General features: G+C 45.7%; 1 protein-coding gene across 1 annotated transcript; it reads left to right on the top strand.

The window, feature by feature from the left end:
* Positions 1-882: 882 nt before the first annotated feature.
* On the top strand, positions 883-22,059 carry LOC120050428 (rotatin-like). Its single transcript, XM_038997018.1, has 9 exons — positions 883-983; positions 9,229-9,244; positions 9,424-9,438; positions 10,193-10,358; positions 11,747-11,832; positions 13,576-13,757; positions 14,042-14,198; positions 21,393-21,493; positions 21,617-22,059. The coding sequence occupies exons 1-8, from the start codon at positions 883-885 to the stop codon at positions 21,453-21,455; spliced, it is 786 nt and encodes a 261-aa protein (XP_038852946.1). The 3' UTR covers positions 21,456-21,493; positions 21,617-22,059.
* Positions 22,060-22,896: the final 837 nt, after the last annotated feature.

The raw sequence follows: 22,896 nt of genomic DNA, 5'->3' as shown, positions 1-22,896 counted from the left end.
CCTGCGCGCCCTGTATCGTGCCGATGACAGCGGCTGATAACCCGCAGCTCGCTAACTTGTCCCTCTCAGGAACCAAGCCATCAGTGGTCAGTTCAGCACAGGCCATTGACCTATCGAGTCTCCTGCCTGAAATAGGGCATCCTGATGATATGGAATTGGCCATGGTAGCAAAACTAACATCTGGACCATCTCTGCAAGCCATGGAGCTCCCAGGCAATTGGGCGTTATCAGAATGATTGACAGTCCTTCTGATCTCATCCGTGACAGAAGGGGGAGAATGGAGGGAAATGGAGGGAAAGCATACAGAAGGCCTTTCGGTCATGGGCTGTGGGCAAAAGCATCTGTCATTGGGATTTGTCCTGCGTGAGGAGCGAGAATAAAAGGAGGCAGTGCGCATTGGCCCGCAAAGCAAACTGGTCCACCTCTCCCGAACTGTTCCCATAACTGGAGAACAATGTTGGGGTGTAGGCGCCATTCCTCGAGACGTAAGATCCTTGTTGAGGTAGCCTGGATTGTGGTCAGTTGTCAATGAGCAAAGGCACCCGTGTGCCTATAACCACAAGCTCTCTGATATCTGATGGAGAGCAGGAGAACTGACTCGCCCTTGACAGTTGATGTATGCTACTGTCGGTCAATTATCTGACCAGACCAACACATTGCGACACCAAAACCGAGGAGCGAAAATGTTGTCAAACCAGCAGCACTGTCTCTAGCTCTAGGAGATTGATGTGGCGATTCTCTGATGGAGACCACACATCCCCCACTGCCCGAGTCTGGCACGTTCCTTACCCATCCAGTCAGAGAAGCATCTTTGTAGACTTGAAGACAAGAGGAGACTCTTCTCGCCAGGATGCCACACATCAGGGCACATAGGTCTCGCCAATGTACCAGGTCCACTCCGAGAGCGATGGGAACGACAAACATCCGGGGACTGTGGCGCACAGGGTCCAGCCGCAGCTGGGCGAACCACCATTGCAGCCTGCGTATGTGCAATAGCCCCAATGGGACTACAGTGTGGGCCGATGACATGAGTTCTAACAGGGACATCACCGAGCTTGCTGTCACCATGCGCATGGGATGGAATCGCCTGAGAGCTGAATTTCTCTTCTGTGTTCTGATATCCAACATGGTTGTGGTGTCTAACTGCTCCTCCTGGTACCTAACTGTTCCCCCTGGAATCTAATTGCTCCCCATGATATCTAACTGCTCCCTGTGGTATCTAACTGCTCCCCGTGATATCTAACTGCTCCCCGTGATATCTAACTGCTCCCCGTGATATCTAACTGCTCCCCGTTGTGTCTAACTGCTCCCCCCGGGTTTCTAACTGCTCCCCCCGGGTTTCTAACTGCTCCCCCGGGTTTCTAACTGCTCCCGCGGGTTTCTAACTGCTCCCCCTGGTATCGAACTGCTCCCCCGGGATTCTAACTGTTCCACCAGGGTTTCTAACTGCTCCCCCTGGGTTTCTAACTGCTCCCCCTGGGTTTCTAACTGCTCCCCCTGGTATCTAACTGCTCCCCCTGGTATCTAACTGCTCCCCCCCGGGTTTCTAACTGTGCCCCCTGGTATCTAACTGTGCCCCCTGGTATCTAACTGCTCCCCCTGGTATCTAACTGCTCCCCTTGGTGTCTAACTTCTCCGCTTGGCATCTTACTGCTCTCAGAGTTGTCTAACTACTCCCCCTGGTGTCTAACTGCTCCCCGTGCTTTCTAACTGCTTCCCGTGCTTTCTAACTGCTTCCCGTGGTATCTAACTGCTCCCCCTGGAATCGAACTGCTCCCCCTGGAATCCAACTGCTCCCCCTGGAATCCAACTGCTCCCCCTGGAATCCAACTGCTCCCCCTGGAATCCAACTGCTCCCTCTGGTATTTAACTGCTCCCTCTGGTATTTAACTGCTCCCCCTGCAATCTAACTGCTCCCCGTGTTGTCTAACTGCTCCCGTGGTGTCTAACTGCTCCCTGTGGTGTCTAACTGCTCCCCTTGGTGTCTAACTGCTCCCCTTGGTGTCGAACTGCTCCCTCTGGAATCGAGCTGCTCCCCCTGGTATCTAACTGCTCCCCCTGGAATCTAACTGCTCTCCCTGGTGTCTAACTTCTCCCCTTGGTGTCTAACTGCTCCCCCTGGAATCTAACTGCTCCCTCTGGAATCGAACTGCTCCCCCTGGTATCTAACTGCTCCCCCTGGAATCTAACTGCTCCCCCTTCTAACTTCTCCCCATGGTGTCGAACTGCTCCCCTTTGTGTCTAACTGCTCCCCCTGGTGTCTAACTGCTCCCTCTGATGTCTAACTTCTCCCCTTGGTGTCTAACTGCTCCCCCTGGTGTCTAACTGCTCCCCCGGTATCTAACTGCTCCTGTGGTGTCTAACTGCTCCCCCTGGTGTCTAACTGCTCCCTCTGATGTCTAACTGCTCCCCTTGGTGTCTAACTGCTCCCCCTGGTGTCTAACTGCTCCCCCGGAATCTAACTGCTCCTGTGGTGTCTAACTGCTCCCTCTGATGTCTAACTGCTCCCCCTGGTGTCTAACTGCTCCCCTGGAATCTAGCTGCTCCCCTTGGTGTCTAACTTCTCCCATTGGTGTCTAACTGCTCCCCCTGGTGTCTAACTGCTCCCCTTGGTGTCTAACTGCTCCCCCTGGTATCTAACTGCTCCCCTTGGTGTCTAACTTCTCCGCTTGGCATCTTACTGCTCTCAGAGTTGTCTAACTACTCCCCCTGGTGTCTAACTGCTCCCCGTGCTTTCTAACTGCTTCCCGTGCTTTCTAACTGCTTCCCGTGGTATCTAACTGCTCCCCCTGGAATCGAACTGCTCCCCCTGGAATCCAACTGCTCCCCCTGGAATCCAACTGCTCCCCCTGGAATCCAACTGCTCCCCCTGGAATCCAACTGCTCCCTCTGGTATTTAACTGCTCCCTCTGGTATTTAACTGCTCCCCCTGCAATCTAACTGCTCCCCGTGTTGTCTAACTGCTCCCGTGGTGTCTAACTGCTCCCTGTGGTGTCTAACTGCTCCCCTTGGTGTCTAACTGCTCCCCTTGGTGTCGAACTGCTCCCTCTGGAATCGAGCTGCTCCCCCTGGTATCTAACTGCTCCCCCTGGAATCTAACTGCTCTCCCTGGTGTCTAACTTCTCCCCTTGGTGTCTAACTGCTCCCCCTGGAATCTAACTGCTCCCTCTGGAATCGAACTGCTCCCCCTGGTATCTAACTGCTCCCCCTGGAATCTAACTGCTCCCCCTGGTGTCTAACTTCTCCCCATGGTGTCGAACTGCTCCCCTTTGTGTCTAACTGCTCCCCCTGGTGTCTAACTGCTCCCTCTGATGTCTAACTTCTCCCCTTGGTGTCTAACTGCTCCCCCTGGTGTCTAACTGCTCCCCCGGTATCTAACTGCTCCTGTGGTGTCTAACTGCTCCCCCTGGTGTCTAACTGCTCCCTCTGATGTCTAACTGCTCCCCTTGGTGTCTAACTGCTCCCCCTGGTGTCTAACTGCTCCCCCGGAATCTAACTGCTCCTGTGGTGTCTAACTGCTCCCTCTGATGTCTAACTGCTCCCCCTGGTGTCTAACTGCTCCCCTGGAATCTAGCTGCTCCCCTTGGTGTCTAACTTCTCCCATTGGTGTCTAACTGCTCCCCCTGGTGTCTAACTGCTCCCCTTGGTGTCTAACTGCTCCCCCTGGTATCTAACTGCTCCCCTTGGTGTCTAACTTCTCCGCTTGGCATCTTACTGCTCTTGGAGTTGTCTAACTACTCCCCCTGGTGTCTAACTGCTCCCCGTGCTTTCTAACTGCTTCCCGTGCTTTCTAACTGCTTCCCGTGGTATCTAACTGCTCCCCCTGGAATCGAACTGCTCCCCCTGGAATCCAACTGCTCCCCCTGGAATCCAACTGCTCCCCCTGGAATCCAACTGCTCCCCCTGGAATCCAACTGCTCCCCCTGGAATCCAACTGCTCCCTCTGGTATTTAACTGCTCCCTCTGGTATTTAACTGCTCCCCCTGCAATCTAACTGCTCCCCGTGTTGTCTAACTGCTCCCGTGGTGTCTAACTGCTCCCTGTGGTGTCTAACTGCTCCCCTTGGTGTCTAACTGCTCCCCTTGGTGTCGAACTGCTCCCTCTGGAATCGAGCTGCTCCCCCTGGTATCTAACTGCTCCCCCTGGAATCTAACTGCTCCCCCTGGTGTCTAACTTCTCCCCTTGGTGTCTAACTGCTCCCCCTGGAATCTAACTGCTCCCTCTGGAATCGAACTGCTCCCCCTGGTATCTAACTGCTCCCCCTGGAATCTAACTGCTCCCCCTGGTGTCTAACTTCTCCCCATGGTGTCGAACTGCTCCCCTTTGTGTCTAACTGCTCCCCCTGGTGTCTAACTGCTCCCTCTGATGTCTAACTTCTCCCCTTGGTGTCTAACTGCTCCCCCTGGTGTCTAACTGCTCCCCCGGTATCTAACTGCTCCTGTGGTGTCTAACTGCTCCCCCTGGTGTCTAACTGCTCCCTCTGATGTCTAACTGCTCCCCTTGGTGTCTAACTGCTCCCCCTGGTGTCTAACTGCTCCCCCGGAATCTAACTGCTCCCCCGGAATCTAACTGCTCCTGTGGTGTCTAACTGCTCCCTCTGATGTCTAACTGCTCCCCCTGGTGTCTAACTGCTCCCCCTGGAATCTAGCTGCTCCCCTTGGTGTCTAACTTCTCCCATTGGTGTCTAACTGCTCCCCCTGGTGTCTAACTGCTCCCCTTGGTGTCTAACTGCTCCCCCTGGTGTCTAACTTCTCCCCATGGTGTCGAACTGCTCCCCTTTGTGTCTAACTGCTCCCCCTGGTGTCTAACTGCTCCCTCTGATGTCTAACTGCTCCCCTTGGTGTCTAACTGCTCCCCCTGGTGTCTAACTGCTCCCCCGGTATCTAACTGCTCCTGTGGTGTCTAACTGCTCCCCCTGGTGTCTAACTGCTCCCTCTGATGTCTAACTGCTCCCCTTGGTGTCTAACTGCTCCCCCTGGTGTCTAACTACTCCCCCGGTATCTAACTGCTCCTGTGGTGTCTAACTGCTCCCTCTGATGTCTAACTGCTCCCCCTGGTGTCTAACTGCTCCCCCTGGAATCTAACTGCTCCCCTTGGTGTCTAACTTCTCCCATTGGTGTCTAACTGCTCCCCCTGGTGTCTAACTGCTCCCCTTGGTGTCTAACTGCTCCCCTTGGTGTCTAACTGCTCCCTCTGGAATCTAACTGCTCTCCCTGGAATCTAACTGCTCCCCTTGGTGTCTAACTGCTCCCCCTGGTGTCTAACTGCTCCCCTTGGTGTCTAACTGCTCCCCTTGGTGTCTAACTGCTCCCTCTGATTTCTAACTGCTCCCTCTGATGTCTATCTGCTACCCCTGGTGTCCAGACTAGCAGGCCTAGTAATGTTGATGTTCCACCACAGAGGATAGCAAGAATGTTGGACTCACCTGGTTCTGTAGTGGGCAATAATAATATTTTATATGTGTACATACAGTAGATATACTCCACTTGCAACTTATAATAAGACTAAGATTTTTTTTTTTATATATTTTTTTATTTATAAGAAAACTGGGTGTTTTGCAAATGTTGAAGTTGCAATATGGATACAAATACTGGAAAAGCTAAATCAAAGTCCGAGTATACAGATTTTGATGATATTCTTGCAGAAAAATGTAATGTGAATGTAAATGTCTCCTTCACGATTTGCCCAAATGTAGCTGGGTGACTTCACACTAAATGTCATGTAGTTTGCTCATACTTCAAGTTATCCGTCTGAAACTTTGCACATACACTGCTGCCATTTGTGGACACCAGCGGAAATACAACCAGAGTGATGGCTAGATGCGGGACCTTTCTGTTGCATTTCAAAGACGGTGGTGAAAAAAATTGTTGGTTTTTTCATTGTATTTTCTTCGACCAGAAACACCTATTGTGTTATATTTTCCTACATTCATTTCACATTTTCACCGTGGTACAAAGAATATGCATATCCTTGTTTCAGGGCCTGAACTACAGGCAGTTAGATTTGGGTATGTCATTTTAGGAAAAAATTGAAAAAAGGGGGCTTTTTATTTATCTAGGCAAGTCAGTTATCTTCATATGGCTGCAATCCCGGTAACGGGATCAATATGACAACAGCCAGTGAAAGTGCAGGGCGCCAAATTCAAACAACAGAAATCTCATAGTTAGAATTCCTCAAACATACATGTGTCTTATACCATTTTAAAGGTAATCTTGTTGTTAATCCCACCAAAGTGTCCGATTTCAAATAGGCTTTTCAGCAAAAGCACCACAAACGATTATGTTAGGTCACCAACTCAAAGAAAAATTCAGCCATTTTTCCAGCCAAAGAGAGGAGCCACAAATAGCACAAATAGAGATCAAATTAATCACTAACCTTTGATGATCTTCATCAGATGACACTCATAGGACTTCATGTTACACAATACATGCATGTTTTGTTTGATAAAGTTCATATTTATATAAAAAAATCTGAGTTTACATTGGCGCGTTACATTCACTAGTTCCAAAAACATCAAGTGATTTTGCATAGCCACATCGTTTCAACAGAAATACTCATCATAAATGTAGATGATAATACAAGTTATACACATGGAATTATAGATATACCTCTCCTTAATGCAACCGCTGTGTCAGATTTCAAAAAAACTTTACGGAAAAAGCAAACCATGCAATAATCTGAGACGGAGCTCAGAACAATAGTAAAATTAGCCGCTATGTTGGAGTCAACAGAAACCAGAAAATAGATGATAAATGTTTCCTTACCTTTGATGAACTTCATCAGAATGCAGTCCTTCAGAGTGTTTTCTATCCAATACTAATAATAATATGCATATATTAGCAACTATGACTGAGGAGCAGGCCGTTAACTCTGGGCACCTCTGTGCACCTTTCATCCAAGCTACTCAATACTGCCCCTGCAGCCATAAGAAGTTATTGAACAAATTCTTATTGACAATGACGGCCTACCCCGGCGAAACCCTAACCTCGGACGATGCTGGTCCAATTGTGTGCTGCCCTATGGGACTCCCAATCACAGCAGGTTGTGATACAGCCTGGAACCGAACCATGGTCTGTAGTGATGCCTCTAGCACTGAGATGCAGTGCCTTAGACTGCTGTGCCACTCGGGTGTTAGCCTATCAAATGTTTATCTGACTCCATAAAGATAATTGGCAATATGCACGAACACCATAGTTGAGTTACAGTAATAAGCAATGAAGAAATGTCTGGGAATAGAATTCTAAATACAAGTGTATATAATTACTTTGTAAAACAAGTGGATTCACATACAAGGCATAAAGCTTAAGTTACAAGGCATTAACAAGCATTATTCCAAGATTGGTGTGAGAGAGAGAGAGAGAGAGAGAGAGAGAGAGAGAGAGAGAGCGTAGGTATCTCATCACAGCAAGTCAGGAACATAAGAACAATGAATCTAAGACCCTTTTAGAAGCATCTGAGTTGTTTGGATTTAGAATCTGAGTTGTTGACCAATAGTAAAACAGTAATAAGCAATGAAGAAATGTCTGGGAATAGAATTCTAAATACAAGTGTATATAATTACTTTGTAAAACAAGTGGATTCACATACAAGGCATAAAGCTCAAGTTACAAGGCATTAACAAGCATTATTCCAAGATTGGTGTGTGTGTGAGAGAGAGAGAGAGAGAGAGAGAGAGAGAGAGAGAGAGAGAGAGAGAGAGAGAGAGAGAGAGAGAGAGAGAGAGAGAGAGAGAGAGAGAGAGAGCATGGCCCTTAGCTCATGGGAGAGAGAGAGAGAGAGAGCGAGAGAGAGAGAGAGAGAGAGAGAGAGAGAGAGAGAGAGAGAGAGAGAGAGAGAGAGAGAGAGAGAGAGAGAGAGAGAGAGAGAGAGAGAGCGTAGGTATCTCATCACAGCAAGTCAGGAACATAAGAACAATGAATCTAAGACCCTTTTAGAAGCATCTGAGTTGTTTGGATTTAGAATCTGAGTTGTTGACCAATAGTATTACTGTAAAGTTAACCCCCAATCAGATATCAGACCTACGGGGGTTGGTGAGATCAACACAGAGAATGCTGAATTCTGAAGACAACACAGAGGAAATGATTGCATGTAGTTGAAGAGAAGAGTCACTTCGGGGGCTGCCTTACAGTTCTACGACAAAATCTATCAAACAAATAGAGCCCACACACCGTACCTTTATTCACAAACAACGGTTTGTTGCTGACAATATGTAACTTAATGCTAATTTTGCATGCATTTTTAATCTATTTCAATTTCTGCTTTTAATTGATTTATCAGCAACGTGTATTGTCTGAGATGCAGTGTACTGTATTTCATTGATTCTCCACGTTCTGATGTCATCTATTTGACAGTGAGTAAATCTGTGCGATGCTTGACGTTTTCTACGTTTCCGAGGTTGGCAGACAGACAGACAGTATATTGTCATCCAATAAGAGGTGGGTGACACTAAAGTGTAGACATTTTTGTCTCATTTCAGCATTTTTCTCTTTTGTGGAACTATATTTAAGTCAGTGGGGTGAGCATCTGTCCGTTTCAGTGTCCGCTATGCTTATAACCGCAACCAGGTGTTGATCACGTGCGCTCCTACGTGACGTCACCATGCTAAATTTCCCAGCTCAAGTCTTTGTCCAGCGGCCCAGTATTATACTACTGTATAAAATCACATATATGGTTAGAAAGAACACTCCGTTTTTCTGTCCTTTCAACCATAGAGCCAACAATCAGTTACTGCCCCTGGCCAAGGCCCACGACAGGGTCAATAGAAGCAATTAGATGGATTGAATCACTGGGATTTAGAGCCGTGACATCATTAGCTAGCGACAGATAATAACTCAATTCCAAGTGGCCTTTTATTTAGTGTGTGGTTTTATGTACGGCTCCTATATCACCCAACTGTTTCTGGGCCTTGAGCAGGAAATGTGCAATGGCTGCTGTCACTCTTTCATTAAGGGTTATAAACCGGACTATTTGTCATTGCTGTCCTCTGGTATGACGTCACGGAAGGATAGCATCTGAATGCCTCCAGGATCAACCTAAAACCTAAAACTGGACTCTAACCAATAGGGTGAAAAACCACTAAAACTGATCTTAGGTCATTGTTTAAGTGGCAAATTCATACAACTCCTTTTGAAACCTAGTTACTGTCTTGACCATTCCCACACTGAACCTTCCTATTGGAAGTTTGACCATAATACTGGTTCTAGTTCTCTGATTTCTCCTGTGTTCCAGAACCTTCCTAATGGAAGTTTGACCATAGTACTGGTTCTAGTTCTCTGATTTCTCCTGTGTTCCAGAACCTTCCTAATGGAAGTTTGACCATAGTACTGGTTCTAGTTCTCTGATTTCTCCTGTGTTCCAGAATCTTCCTAATGGAAGTTTGACCATAGTACTGGTTCTAGTTCTCTGATTTCTCTTGTGTTCCAGAACCTTCTGGTGAGAGTGAGGCAGGCTACCTGTGACTGCAGGCAGTAGCCGGTCTACAGCAGCTGTGTGTGGGGCTGAGGAAGAGACTACTACCACATAGACCCCAGCTTCTTCTCAGCAAACCAAGGTTGGATTACATCTGGATTATTATTGAATGGTCATTTAAACAGGAAGTATAAAAGAGATAAGAATTTCATTGTTCAAGGCTGAGATGACCTCATAGGTATTACACCTATGTTGACTTAATGTTTGCTACTTGGCAAAGATGTTACATACCGGCTTTGCATGGCATTGTATGAATTTTCTATTTTGTTTGAAAGACAACGCCTAAGCTTGATCACACTGATATTAGTTTCATTTTTATATTAGTCATGCAACTTCCTATAGCATATTGAATTACTTTTGATAAGTTGAGTATATGATACGCAGTTGGCGTACCGATTATTACTTGGGACCCATGTGTCTGAGTGCGTCTTAGTTCAGAGTACGTCTCACTTATTAAGAACTATCTTGATTGTTATTTTCAGGATCCATATTTAACTTCATGGAGCCATGTCCTAAATTTAGTCCAAGTCTCTTTGCTCAGTCAGACCTAATCCTGTCCTATAGACTCCATGGCACGTATCTCAAGAGTAGAGGTGTTCAACTCTGGTGTCTCTGACCAAATTATTGTGCAACAAAGGCAAATTCTAGGGAACTAATGATGATAATTCTCTCTCATTCGCTTTCTCTCCTTCCCTTCATCTCTTCCTCTTCCCCATGGACCCAGTGTCCCAGAACTCGTCTCTGTCCTACTCCCAGGAGGTGTGTGGAGGAGGGGGACAGCGCTCCCTGGTCTCGTCCCCAAGAGAGTGCTCTCCTCGGCCCTCTGTGGTGGGGCGCACCGGCCAGAGACCCAGAGTGGACAGACAAGATGGGGATGCTGCCTCCAACCGGTCTGTATCTGTTGGTGTGGTTTGTCAGTGTTGTTATTTGTAAAATTACTAATTTCTAACTTACACGCTTCGAAAAAAGGTTCCATATAGATTCTAAAAGGGTTCTTTGGCTGTCCCCATTAAGGAGAACCCTTTACAGAACAATTTTTGGTTCCAAGTAGACTCCTTTTGAGTTCCATGTAGAACCCTTTCCACAGAAGTTTCTACATGGAACCCAAAAGATTTCTACCTGGAACCGAAAAGGGTTCTCCTATGGGGACAGCCAAAGAACCCTTTTGGAACTCTTTTTTTCTCAGAGTGTACTCATATACTTTTTACCGCTTGCCTGTGATCTCATCAGCAGTATCTGATGGTGTCCTCTCTCTGTCTCTGTCTATCTCTCATCCTCTCATTCTCTCATACAGTGCGGTATGTTCTATCGTGATATTCGGTAGCTATAAAGGATACCACTGAAGTGTCTCTACCCACATCAGATGGTGTGAAGTTGCTCCAGCTTTCTCTCTCTCTCTCTCTATCTCTCTCTCTCTCTCTCTCTCTCTCTCGCTCTCTCTCAGACAGTGCAGTATGTTCTAGCGTGATATTCGGTAGCTATAAAGGATGCCACTGAAGTGTCTCTACCCACATCAGATGGTGTGAAGTTGCTCCAGCTTTCTCTCTCTCTCTCTCTCTCTCTCTCTCTCTCTCTCTCTCTCTCTCTCTCTCTCTCTCTCTCTCTCTCTCTCTCTCTCGCTCTCTCTCTCTCTCGCTCTCTCTCAGACAGTGCAGTATGTTCTAGCGTGATATTCGGTAGCTATAAAGGATGCCACTGAAGTGTCTCTACCCACATCAGATGGTGTGAAGTTGCTCCAGCTCTCTCTCTCTTTCTCTCTCTCTCTCTCAAAGGTTTTCCAGACAACATTATAAATGAACTAAAATGTTATTCTCTCTCCCTCTCTTCTTTCTCCCTCTCCCCCTCCCTCTCTCCTTCCTCCCTCTCCTTCCTCCCTCTCCCCTCACTCTCTCCTTCCTCCCTCTCCCCTCCCTCTCTCCTTCCTCCCTCCCCCCTCTCTCCTTCCTCCCTCTCTCCTTCCTCCCTCTCCTTCCTCTCTCTCCTTCCTCCCTCTCCCTCCTCCCTCTCCTTCCTCCCTCTCCCATCCCTCTCTCCTTCTTTCCTCCCCCTCCCTCTCTTCTTACTTCCTCCCTCCCTCTCCCCTCCTCCCTCTTCTTCATCCCTTTCCCCCTCCCTCCTCTCTTCTTCCTCTCTCTCCCCTCCCTCCCTCTCTTCTTCCTCCCTTTCCCCTCCCTCCCTCTCTTCTTCCTCCCTCTCCCCCTTCCTCTCTCCTTCCTCCACCTCCCTCTCTTCTTCCTCCCTCTCTCCCTCTCCCCTCTCCCCTCTCTCCACCGGACAGCGAGTGTGTATTCCGGGGTTTGTGTGAGCTGCTGTGTGAGACGTTGGTCCTGCTCAGAGACACTGGTCTGGGACGACACCAGCCTGGTGAGGATGGAGCTGGTACATCACAACACCCCTCAATAGGAACATCTATATGAATATTTACTGATCCACCGACAGAGGTAGCAGACACAGGTAGCAGACACAATGTGAAGACAAACAGACACAGGTAGCAGACACAAGGTGAAGACAGACACAGGTAGCAGACACAATGTGAAGACAAACAGACACAGACACAGGTAGCAGACACAAGATGAAGACAAACAGACACAGGTAGCAGACACAAGGTGAAGACAAACAGACACAGGTAGCAGACACAAGGTGAAGACAAACAGACACAGACACAAGGTGAAGACTAAGAGACACAGACACAGGTAGCAGACACAAGGTGAAGACAGACACAGGTAGCAGACACAATGTGAAGACAAACAGACACAGACACAGGTAGCAGACACAAGGTGAAGACAAACGGACACAGACACAGGTAGCAGACACAATGTGAAGACAAACAGACACAGGTAGCAGACACAAGGTGAAGACAAACAGACACAGGTAGCAGACGACACAAGGTGAAGACAAACAGACACAGGTAGCAGACACAAGGTGAAGACAAATAGACACAGACACAAGGTGAAGACTAAGAGACACAGACACAGGTAGCAGACACACGGTGAAGACAGACAGACACAGACACAGGTAGGAGACACAATGTGAAGACAAACGGACACAGACACAGGTAGCAGACACAGGTAGAAGACACAATGTGAAGACAAACAGACACAGACACAGGTAGCAGACACAATGTGAAGACAAACAGACACAGACACAGGTAGAAGACACAATGTGAAGACAAACAGACACAAACACAGGTAGCAGACACAAGGTGAAGACAAACAGACACAGGTAGCAGACACAAGGTGAAGACAAACGGACACAGACACAGGTAGCAGACACAAGGTGAAGACTAAGAGACACAGACACAGGTAGTAGACACAAGGTGAAGACTAAGAGACACAGACACAGGTAGCAGACACAAGGTGAAGACTAAGAGACACAGACACATCATTACTCTTGTCTCTTATGCCTCCATTCCTGATTCTTCATGGTTCAGATGTCATTGTATATTTGACATCAATACACTGTATTTTATAAAGCCCTTTTAACATCAGCAGTTACAGATACCCAGCCTAAAACCCAAACAGCAAGCAATGCTGATGTAGAAGCCATTCTGTCATTCTGCAACATCCACGATAATGCTGCTCTCTGTGTGTGTGTGTGTGTGTGTGTGTGTGTGTGTGTGTGTGTGTGTGTGTGTGTGTGTGTGTGTGTGTGTGTGTGTGTGTGTGTGTGTGTGTGTGTGTGTGCTGTGTCGGGTCACACGACACACTCATACACCGATTGTGACAGGTAGAGTCATTTGTCATGACTACCCTGTTCATTCAGAGGACCGGTTTCTCTGTAGGGACTATACTCTTGTCAAGCCAAGACCCTCCTGCAGTAGCAGGTTAATACACGCCCTGAGCATCGCATCGCTCCAAGCTGTTCTGTCATCTTTAACTAGCTTGCTGTGCCACTGCCAGGCTTCTTCAGGACTCTCCAGTAAAACCGTATTTAGTCTAGCCTGGCAATGGGAGGGGTATCTGCTGCCCTCTGGTGGTCAATGGAAGGGTTATCTGCTGCCCTCATGGTGGTAAATGGGTCCTATTGTCTGCTTGTGTTTTAGAGGGAGAGGGGTCCATCTTTGATGATTGATGTTGATTGGTGTTTGTGGGGGTTTTTTGGAGATAGAAGCTGCAGGTCTGGATAGAGACACTGGCTGACATCATGACCTATCACCAAAGCTGTTCCTCAGACTTTCCTGAGAGCTCATTGGTCCACCACAGACTGGCCTATGTAGACACCGCCATATTCACCATCAGACTGCTGCAGACCATCCTGGCCCTGGAGAAGGTGTGTGTTTGCCTCTACAGGTCAGTGATAATCTCTGTGTGATTAAATAGATGACTAACTCTAACCCTAACCAAACACTACTCATCTACAGGTCAGTGATAATCTCTGTGTGATTAAATAGATGACTAACTCTAACCCTAACCAAACACTACTCATCTACAGGTCAGTGATAATCTCTGTGTGATTAAATAGATGACTAACTCTAACCCTAACCAAACACTATTCATCTACAGGTCAGTGATAATCTCTGTGTGATTAAATAGATGACTAACTCTAACTCTAACCAAACACTACTCATCTACAGGTCAGTGATAATCTCTGTGTCTGGACCGGCCCTTCAGTCTGGCCTATCTCAGCATGGCGGAGGCTGCCATGGCCTACCTGGACCAGGTGAACCCTCTACAGAGGCCAGCTGCTGTCTGAATGGAGTCTACCAGTCTGTCAAGGAGACACAGCAACAGGTACACAGCTATGCAAACATGCAGGCACTCACACACGATTGGGCGGTTTCGCGGACATAGATTAAGCCTAATCCTAGACTAAATTGTACTTTTAAACTGGATTAACTGAAATGGCATTTCTCAGACATGGTTTAAAATAGTCTCAGATTTGCCCTAATCTAGATGTAAAGACTAGATTAAATCAAGAATAGTCTGACGGGTGACACTATTAGCCTATCACTTGTGAATGATATATGTGACCGACCAGCAGAAAAAACTTACATTGGATAAAAGTGGAGACTTAGAGCTACAAAATGGTACATCATACACTACAGTTGAGGAACAATGGGAAAGTAATTTTTGCTTTGAAAGTTGATCAACTTGTAAACTAACTTTTGAGAAAATGGCCTTTGAATCTGTTGGTACTACTATTGGATAGCCCTTCTTTGTCTACACCCATTCAGCATCGTGCACACCCTCTTTAGCCCCACCCATCTCTGTAAGGGTTGATCCGAGCAGTCTGTACTAACAACAGAAGTCAAGCACCCAAGCTAACTTGCTAGCTACTTCCAGACAAGAATGAGAGACAGCTCACTGAACATTACTCGCCCTAGCAGAGCTGGTTAGGCTGTTTAGTTATCCAGAGGGTTGGTGACTGCAACTGTCCTGTCAGATTGTCCATTCGTAAATTCAAAACGTGTCCCTCCGGAGCGTTCAGAACGCACACCGGACGAGTTGATACGTACTTTCTGAACTCACAACGGCAGTCAAGCTAACTGGCTAACATTGGTTAGCTTGCTAGCTACTTCCAGACACATAATGAGAGAACACTCCACTCTGACCATTTTACTCCCCCTAGCAGAGATGGTAAGGCTGTTTTCATGTCATCCAGAGCGTTGGTGACTGTAACTGTGCTGCTGGCAACAATTTAATGATGCTTTTTTTGCCAACGTTTTCTGACACCGGCCATATTCAACGGGTGTTGAGCGTTCGTAAATTCATCAGCTATTCTGCTCTCTCTGGCACTCAGACGAGAGTGCTCTGAAATTGGAGTAGATGGCCAGACTGAATTTACGAACGAACCTGAAATGGTTACTTGCATGGTGGAGTCTTGTTAAGACATGTAGCTGTCTAGGTATACAATGAACCATAATTCCAACTCATGACGTTACTACCCTGCATGAATCTGCAGGTAGCTAACCAACCAGGTTCAATGTTAGCTAGCTAACATTAGGCTATAGCTAGCTAACATTAGGCTATAGCTAGCTAAGCAAATGGCTCTGAGATACAAATAATAAGGTCATACACATAACTTTAGTTAGCTAGCTAGCTAGGTAAATAATGAACTATAATCATAACTCATGACGTTACTACCCTGCATGAATCTGCAGGTAGCTAACCAACCAGGTTCAATGTTAGCTAACATTAGGCTATAGCTAGTCAAGCAAATGGCTCTTTCTGTCAAAATTAGAAACATGTAATATCTGAAAATGTAGCTAGCTAGACTGCCTTACCCGTATACATAATTCATGGTTGGATGCGTCTCATGTCGGATGCCATGGTTGCCCTTAGTTTGAAGATGTAATCCGGAGACAGGTGTTTTTTCCATCTCCTTAGCTATCATACTCAAATTCCACTGATTTCAAAACTCAGTCCTCCAGAAAGTGGAGAGCAACACTTATGCAGTTTTAATAAACAATAGAAAAAAGAAAAGCAGCGTTAGACAGGATTACCTTCACATACTGACCAGCTCAAATAGACAGAAGCGTGCTATATGGCAGACCAATCTAAACTCATCTTTTGGCATGTCCAGCCCACTCATTATCTCAGCCAATCATGGCTAGCGGGAAGGTTGCTGACTTTTTCTGTGGCTAAACCAACTAGGCTCGTAATTTAACAGTTGTATTCATATTTACAGATGGCATACAAGATTGTTATTAAGGCAGATGAAAGTTCACATGTTCCAGAATACATTTCTTCCAAAACAGGCATTTTGATATTAAAAAAAACCCTGCTTACATTCAAACGACTCTCCCGTGAAGTAGTGACCCGCGACATACACCTAGTTTCCTGAAACGAGTCACATATTATCACTTGTGAATGATGGCCAGCTTTATAAGGATTGGACCCTTTTTTTCTAATTTCAACCAAAAATGACATACCCAAATCTAACTGCCTGTAGCTCAGGACCTGAAGCAAGGATATGCATATTATTGATACCATTTGAAAGGAAACACTTTGAAGAATGGTGTTTTCCTGCTAATTGAACATTTGTGCTTGTAGCTTACTGTCGTGTGTGCGTTGCTGCGCTTAAAATAGCCTAATAGTTTATCAACATTTTCAGCTAAATGTTCTCATCTGTTGCGTCAGGCACATTGCTTAAAACAGTTTTTTGATGCTAGTGGTTGTATTAATTTGGGATCTATCGCATTTGGGATCTATCGCAAAATTTGACATATTCTATTTTATTCCCAATAAAATAGAATAGAATATGTCAAATTTTGTACCATGGGGGATAGTAGACTGACATAGGCTAGTGCTTTTGCTGCTCATTAGGCCTCCTCATCTTGTTATCTGACGAAAAGTTAATGTGGACTCGACCAATTGCGTCCCCGATATGTCTGTCTTCACTTGTAGTCAGCGAGAAAGATCCGATCACGTGACGGAGAGCCATGTGAGTAGAGATGCTTCGAAGGGAATTATAAATATGATTTTCACCCCAAGGGCACAACGCCCACTGGCCGCAAAAGTCCTGGCTTTTTTTTAGGGGGCATTACGGCCACAGTAAGGGGATCCAGCCGGGAAATTCGAGGCATTATCATGTGCTTGTCAAATTGTGAATGAGAGACTGATGAAGTGTGTACAGCCTGCCAAAATACAAATCAGAGCTCATGCCTTTCATGTGACTTTTTTCAAATCATCATTAGAGTCACACCATGCATCCTTAGAATGTATTAAAAATCTAAACATATAGCCAGACATTTGTATCATAACTAAAGTTACATGAATACCTCCAAATTAAGCATACAGGAGTACCTGTTTCTTTGTTAACCGCTCAACACAGAATAGCTGCATGTGAGCACTCCCTCAACTTATTTGGAGAAAATATCCTTTCTATTTTATTCAGCTATGTTCATTTTATTCTTAATACTATAAATTAATATGAAATAATGCCATGGAATTATAAGCAAATCTTTTCTGCTAAATTAACTAATGTAGCCATAATGTAGGCACAGCCATATGGCATAGCCAGATTAGAGCCTAACATATGAACAACTCAGAGAATGCTATTCTACTACATTTTCTTCATATCATGTTCCTTTAGACCTGTCTAAAATAAATAATGGCTTTATTGTGATGTTGTAGGCTATATTACATGGCTTTATTAGACTTTAAAAAATGTAAATGTTCCAAAGGTCTGCGTTAGTTGCTTGTAGGCTACGTGTGGAAACCAGGAGACACTAAATGTGTTTGTTAATTAACGGTCAATTACAGTGAGTCCGGCAGTTGACAAATCAAGTTTCATGACCGACACAACCCTAGGCCCATCCCAAGTGCTGATCACCTTGAGGTTATTTGCATCTGGAACCTTCCATCGTGAAACAAGGGATTAATGTTGTTGTTAGTGAACTGACTGTATGCAGAATAGTCCACAATTACAAAAAGACAATTACATCAAGTTCCCTGATGCTTTCGGCCCAAACCAACTACATGGTCGACTTCTATGAATATGGATACTTCCCTGGAGTCATTGGCTGTATAGAGGGATGTCATATTCCCATCAAGTGTCCCTCTACAGCAGATTCTGAGGTGTGCAGGAAAAAAAAAAAAAAAAAAACGGGTTATTTGTAGATCTCCAACATTGTTGCACGTTAGAAAGGTCTCATGTATTGAAGCAAACAATAGCCATGGACTGGTCACAAAAAGGTTTTTAATGAACAAATGGAAATATCGGGACTCAACTCAGCATGAAGACCATTGGTACTGCTGCTGCTTCATGTTTCTGTCCTTCTCCTTCAAACTGTTGAGCGTGAAAAACCCAACAGCGTTGCTGTTCTTGACACAAACCGGTGCGTCTGGCATCTGCTACCAGGCCTCACTGTGTGGTGTCAAACAAAAAAACTAACATTTCAAAATTACTTGGATTTGTAAAAGTGGCCCAACAACAGTATCATACCTGAAGTTGTTTTAGCTTCATTCTGTTTACTTTTTTAATTTGAGTTGAATTCATTACAAATGGAAGTCCAGGCGTTCTTTCATTATGGATGGTAGCCCAGGCGTTCTTTCATTATGGATGGTAGCCCAGGCGTTCTTTCATTGTGGATGGTAGTCCAGGCGTTCTTTCATTATGGATGGTAGCCCAGGCATTCTTTCATTATGGATGGTAGCCCAGGCATTCTTTCATTGTGGATGGTAGCCCAGGCGTTCTTTCATTATGGATGGTAGCCCAGGCGTTCTTTCATTATGGATGGTAGCCCAGGCGTTCTTTCATTTTGGATGGTAGCCCAGGCATTCTTTCATTGTGGATGGTAGCCCAGGCGTTCTTTCATTATGGATGGTAGCCCAGGTATTCTTTCATTATGGATGGTAGCCCAGGCGTTCTTTCATTGTGGATGGTAGCCCAGGCGTTCTTTCATTGTGGATGGTAGCCCAGGTGTTCTTTCATTATGGATGGTAGCCCAGGCATTCTTTCATTATGGATGGTAGCACAGGCATTCTTTCATTGTGGATGGTAGCCCAGGCGTTCTTTCATTGTGGATGGTAGCCCAGGCATTCTTTCATTGTGGATGGTAGCCCAGGCATTCTTTCATTATGGATGGTAGCCCAGGCATTCTTTCATTATGGATGGTGGCCCAGGTGTTCTTTCATTATGGATGGTAGCCCAGGTGTTCTTTCATTATGGATGGTAGCCCAGGCGTTCTTTCATTGTGGATGGTAGCCCAGGCGTTCTTTCATTGTGGATGGTAGCCCAGGCATTCTTTCATTATGGATGGTAGCCCAGGCGTTCTTTCATTGTGGATGGTAGCCCAGGCGTTCTTTCATTGTGGATGGTAGCCCAGGCGTTCTTTCATTATGGATGGTAGCCCAGGTGTTCTTTCATTATGGATGGTAGCCAAGGTGTTCTTTCATTATGGATGGTAGCCCAGGCGTTCTTTCATTATGGATGGTAGCCCAGGTGTTCTTTCATTATGGATGGTAGCCCAGGCGTTCTTTCATTGTGGATGGTAGCCCAGGCGTTCTTTCATTGTGGATGGTAGCCCAGGCATTCTTTCATTATGGATGGTAGCCCAGGTGTTCTTTCATTATGGATGGTAGCCCAGGTGTTCTTTCATTATGGATGTTAGCCCAGGTGTTCTGTCATTATGGATGGTAGCCCAGGTGTTCTTTCATTATGGATGGTGGCCTAGGCGTTCTTTCATTATGGATGGTAGCCAAGGTGTTCTTTCATTATGGATGGTAGCCCAGGCGTTCTTTCATTATGGATGGTAGCCCAGGCGTTCTTTCATTATGGATGGTAGCCCAGGTGTTCTTTCATTATGGATGGTAGCCCAGGTGTTCTTTCATTACAGATGGTGGCCCAGGTGCTCTTTCATTATGGATGGTAGCCCAGGTGTTCTTTCATTATGGATGGTAGCCCAGGCGTTCTTTCATTATGGATGGTAGCCCAGGTGTTCTTTCATTATGGATGGTAGCCCAGGCATTCTTTCATTATGGATGGTAGCCCAGGCGTTCTTTCATTATGGATGGTGGCCCAGGCGTTCTTTCATTATGGATGGTGGCCCAGGCGTTCTTTCATTTTGGATGGTAGCCCAGGTGTTCTTTCATTTTGGATGGTGGCCCAGGTGTTCTTTCATTATGGATGGTAGCCCAGGCGTTCTTTCATTATGGATGGTAGCCCAGGCGTTCTTTCATTATGGATGGTAGCCCAGGGGTTCTTTCATTATGGATGGTAGCCCAGGTGTTCTTTCATTATGGATGGTAGCCCAGGTGTTCTTTCATTACAGATGGTGGCCCAGGTGCTCTTTCATTATGGATGGTAGCCCAGGTGTTTTTTCATTATGGATGGTAGCCCAGGCGTTCTTTCATTACAGATGGTGGCCCAGGTGTTCTTTCATTATGGATGGTAGCCCAGGCGTTCTTTCATTATGGATGGTGGCCCAGGCGTTCTTTCATTATGGATGGTGGCCCAGGCGTTCTTTCATTTTGGATGGTAGCCCAGGCGTTCTTTCATTATGGATGGTAGCCCAGGTATTCTTTTATTATGGATGGTGGTCCAGGCGTTCTTTCATTATGGATGGTAGCCCAGGTGTTCTTTCATTATGGATGGTAGCCCAGGTGTTCTTTCATTATGGATGGTAGCCCAGGCGTTCTTTCATTATGGATGGTAGCCCTGGCGTTCTTTCATTATGGATGGTAGCCCAGGGGTTCTTTCATTATGGATGGTAGCCCAGGCGTTCTTTCATTATGGATGGTAGCCCAGGCGTTCTTTCATTATGGATGGTGGCCCAGGCGTTCTTTCATTATGGATGGTAGCCCAGGCGTTCTTTCATTATGGATGGTAGCCCAGGTGTTCTTTCATTATGGATGGTAGCCCAGGCGTTCTTTCATTATGGATGGTAGCCCAGGTGTTCTTTCATTATGGATGGTGGTCCAGGCTTTCTTTCATTACAGATGGTGGCCCAGGTGTTCTTTCTGTTGTTTTCTTTTGGTGAATCATGCTGTTTGTTCTCCATAATTGGGTGGTTTGACACACTTTGCTTCAAGAGGATTTTTTTCAAAGTAACCGAAATTCTTTGAACGTTTTGTTTTACCTCTGACCATTGTTTGGTTTAGGTGACTGAGGTAACTCGCTCCAGATCCACACAATGCTTATGTATAAGTATCCCATCCCTGTTTTTTTGTGTGTACATTGTTAATCTAATAAGGCTTCATAAAGATGAACTGGTTAGTCTTTACTTACCTTAATACTCCCTAGTCTAGAACTAATTCTTAACTTTTTTATCTGGATATATTTAATTTAAGTAGAATTAGTCTTGACTCTGTCCGGGAAACTGCCCCTATGAGAGTTAGAGGAGGGTAGTTTGAAGATTCCTTTTGTAAGAGGAAAAATAATATCTATAAGTCTAATTGTTGTTGCTTGTAGATATCGTGGTACTTGTTTTACTGTTGCACATGAGTACAGGTTTAAGGACTTGTCTCTATTCCTGTCTCCAGAGAGAGAAGAACTGGTTGGAGTTATTGGAGCTGACAGACCAAGCCATAGATGACCTTCCATAGCGCCAACACCTGCCTGTCGTCAAGGAATGCTCCTACTTGTATGAAATCCATTACTATCTCTATTCATTATAGTTTGGCAAGTCACCTCTCTGTAGATAAATACTGCTCATAACTCTAATGTATTAATTAACACATTGACTTATTGGTGGTTGTATCGTCAGCTGGACGTTTGAGCAGGCCAGTCCACTGCTTCAGACAGAGAGCCTGAAGATCTTATTGAAGCTCCTGTCCCATCCCCTCCTCCCTGTCAAGACAGAGACCTACACCTGCCCTCTCAATGTAGTCAAGGTAACGTCAACCCTTTAGAGGACTGTCTGATATCGGTAATACTGTAACTCTGTCTGTAATGCTGATACTGGCAGGACACAATGTCATAACAGTACTAATGCTTTTGACCTTTTAACTCTTTATGTGAGGTCATCCGGTAAGCCTGTTGTTAACCTTTGACCACTCTAGGAGTGTCTGGGGGTTCAGAACATGGCCAAGCCTGTGTCGTCAGTCTGTGGTGGGATTCACTTCCTCCTTCACCCCAAATTCCTCTGCCAGATCAGCGCCTTCGTACTTCAGGACCCAACTGGGGAGGTTGTGTGTGTGTGTGTGTGTGTGTGTGTGTGTGTGTGTGTGTGTGTGTGTGTGTGTGTGTGTGTGTGTGTGTGTGTGTGTGTGTGTGTGTATACTGTAGATATGGTTCCAGATATACACTCCGTATACAAAACATTAGGAACACCTTCCCTCAGAACAGCCTCAATTCATCGAGCATGGACTATACACGGTGTCGAAAGCGTTCCACAGGGATGCTAGCCCATGTTGTGTCAAGTTGGCTGGATGTCCTTTGGGTGGTGGATCATTCTTGATACACACGGGAAACTGTTGAGAGTGAAAAACCCAGCAGCGTTGCTGTTCTTGACACAAACCGGTGCACTTGGCACCTAATACCATGCTGCGTTCAAAGGTATTTACATCTTTTGTCTTGTCAATTCACACTCTGAATGGCACACATACATAATTCATGTCTCAAGGCTTAACAATCCTTCTCGTCCCCTTCATCTACACTCATTGAAGGGGATTTAACAAGTGACATCAATAATGGATCTTAGCTTTCAGCTGGATTCACCTGGTCAGTCAGTCATGAAAATGTTTTGTATACTCACCCACTTTTAAATGGTCATTATTGTAAAACAACATTTCTTCTAAATGGTTTATGTGGCTAAATAACGTCTAAATCGTCAATAAACAGTTGATCGGGTTGATCTAAAGATGAACTCCGCAGCCAAGATATTCTGCTGTTCCTGCTGAAAGGCCCAATAACGATGACAGCCTCAACATGGGACAGGTTCAACCAAGATATTCTGCTGTTCCTGCTGAAAGGCCCATTAACGATGACAGCCTCAACATGGGACAGGTTCAACCAAGATATTCTGCTGTTCCTGCTGAAAGGCCC

The sequence above is a fragment of the Salvelinus namaycush genome, chromosome 7 (assembly GCF_016432855.1).
Source record: "Salvelinus namaycush isolate Seneca chromosome 7, SaNama_1.0, whole genome shotgun sequence".
NCBI classification, from domain to species: Eukaryota; Metazoa; Chordata; class Actinopteri; order Salmoniformes; family Salmonidae; genus Salvelinus; species Salvelinus namaycush.
Note: the sequence above shows the minus strand (reverse complement) of the source record. Positions and strands in the feature narration are given on the sequence as shown.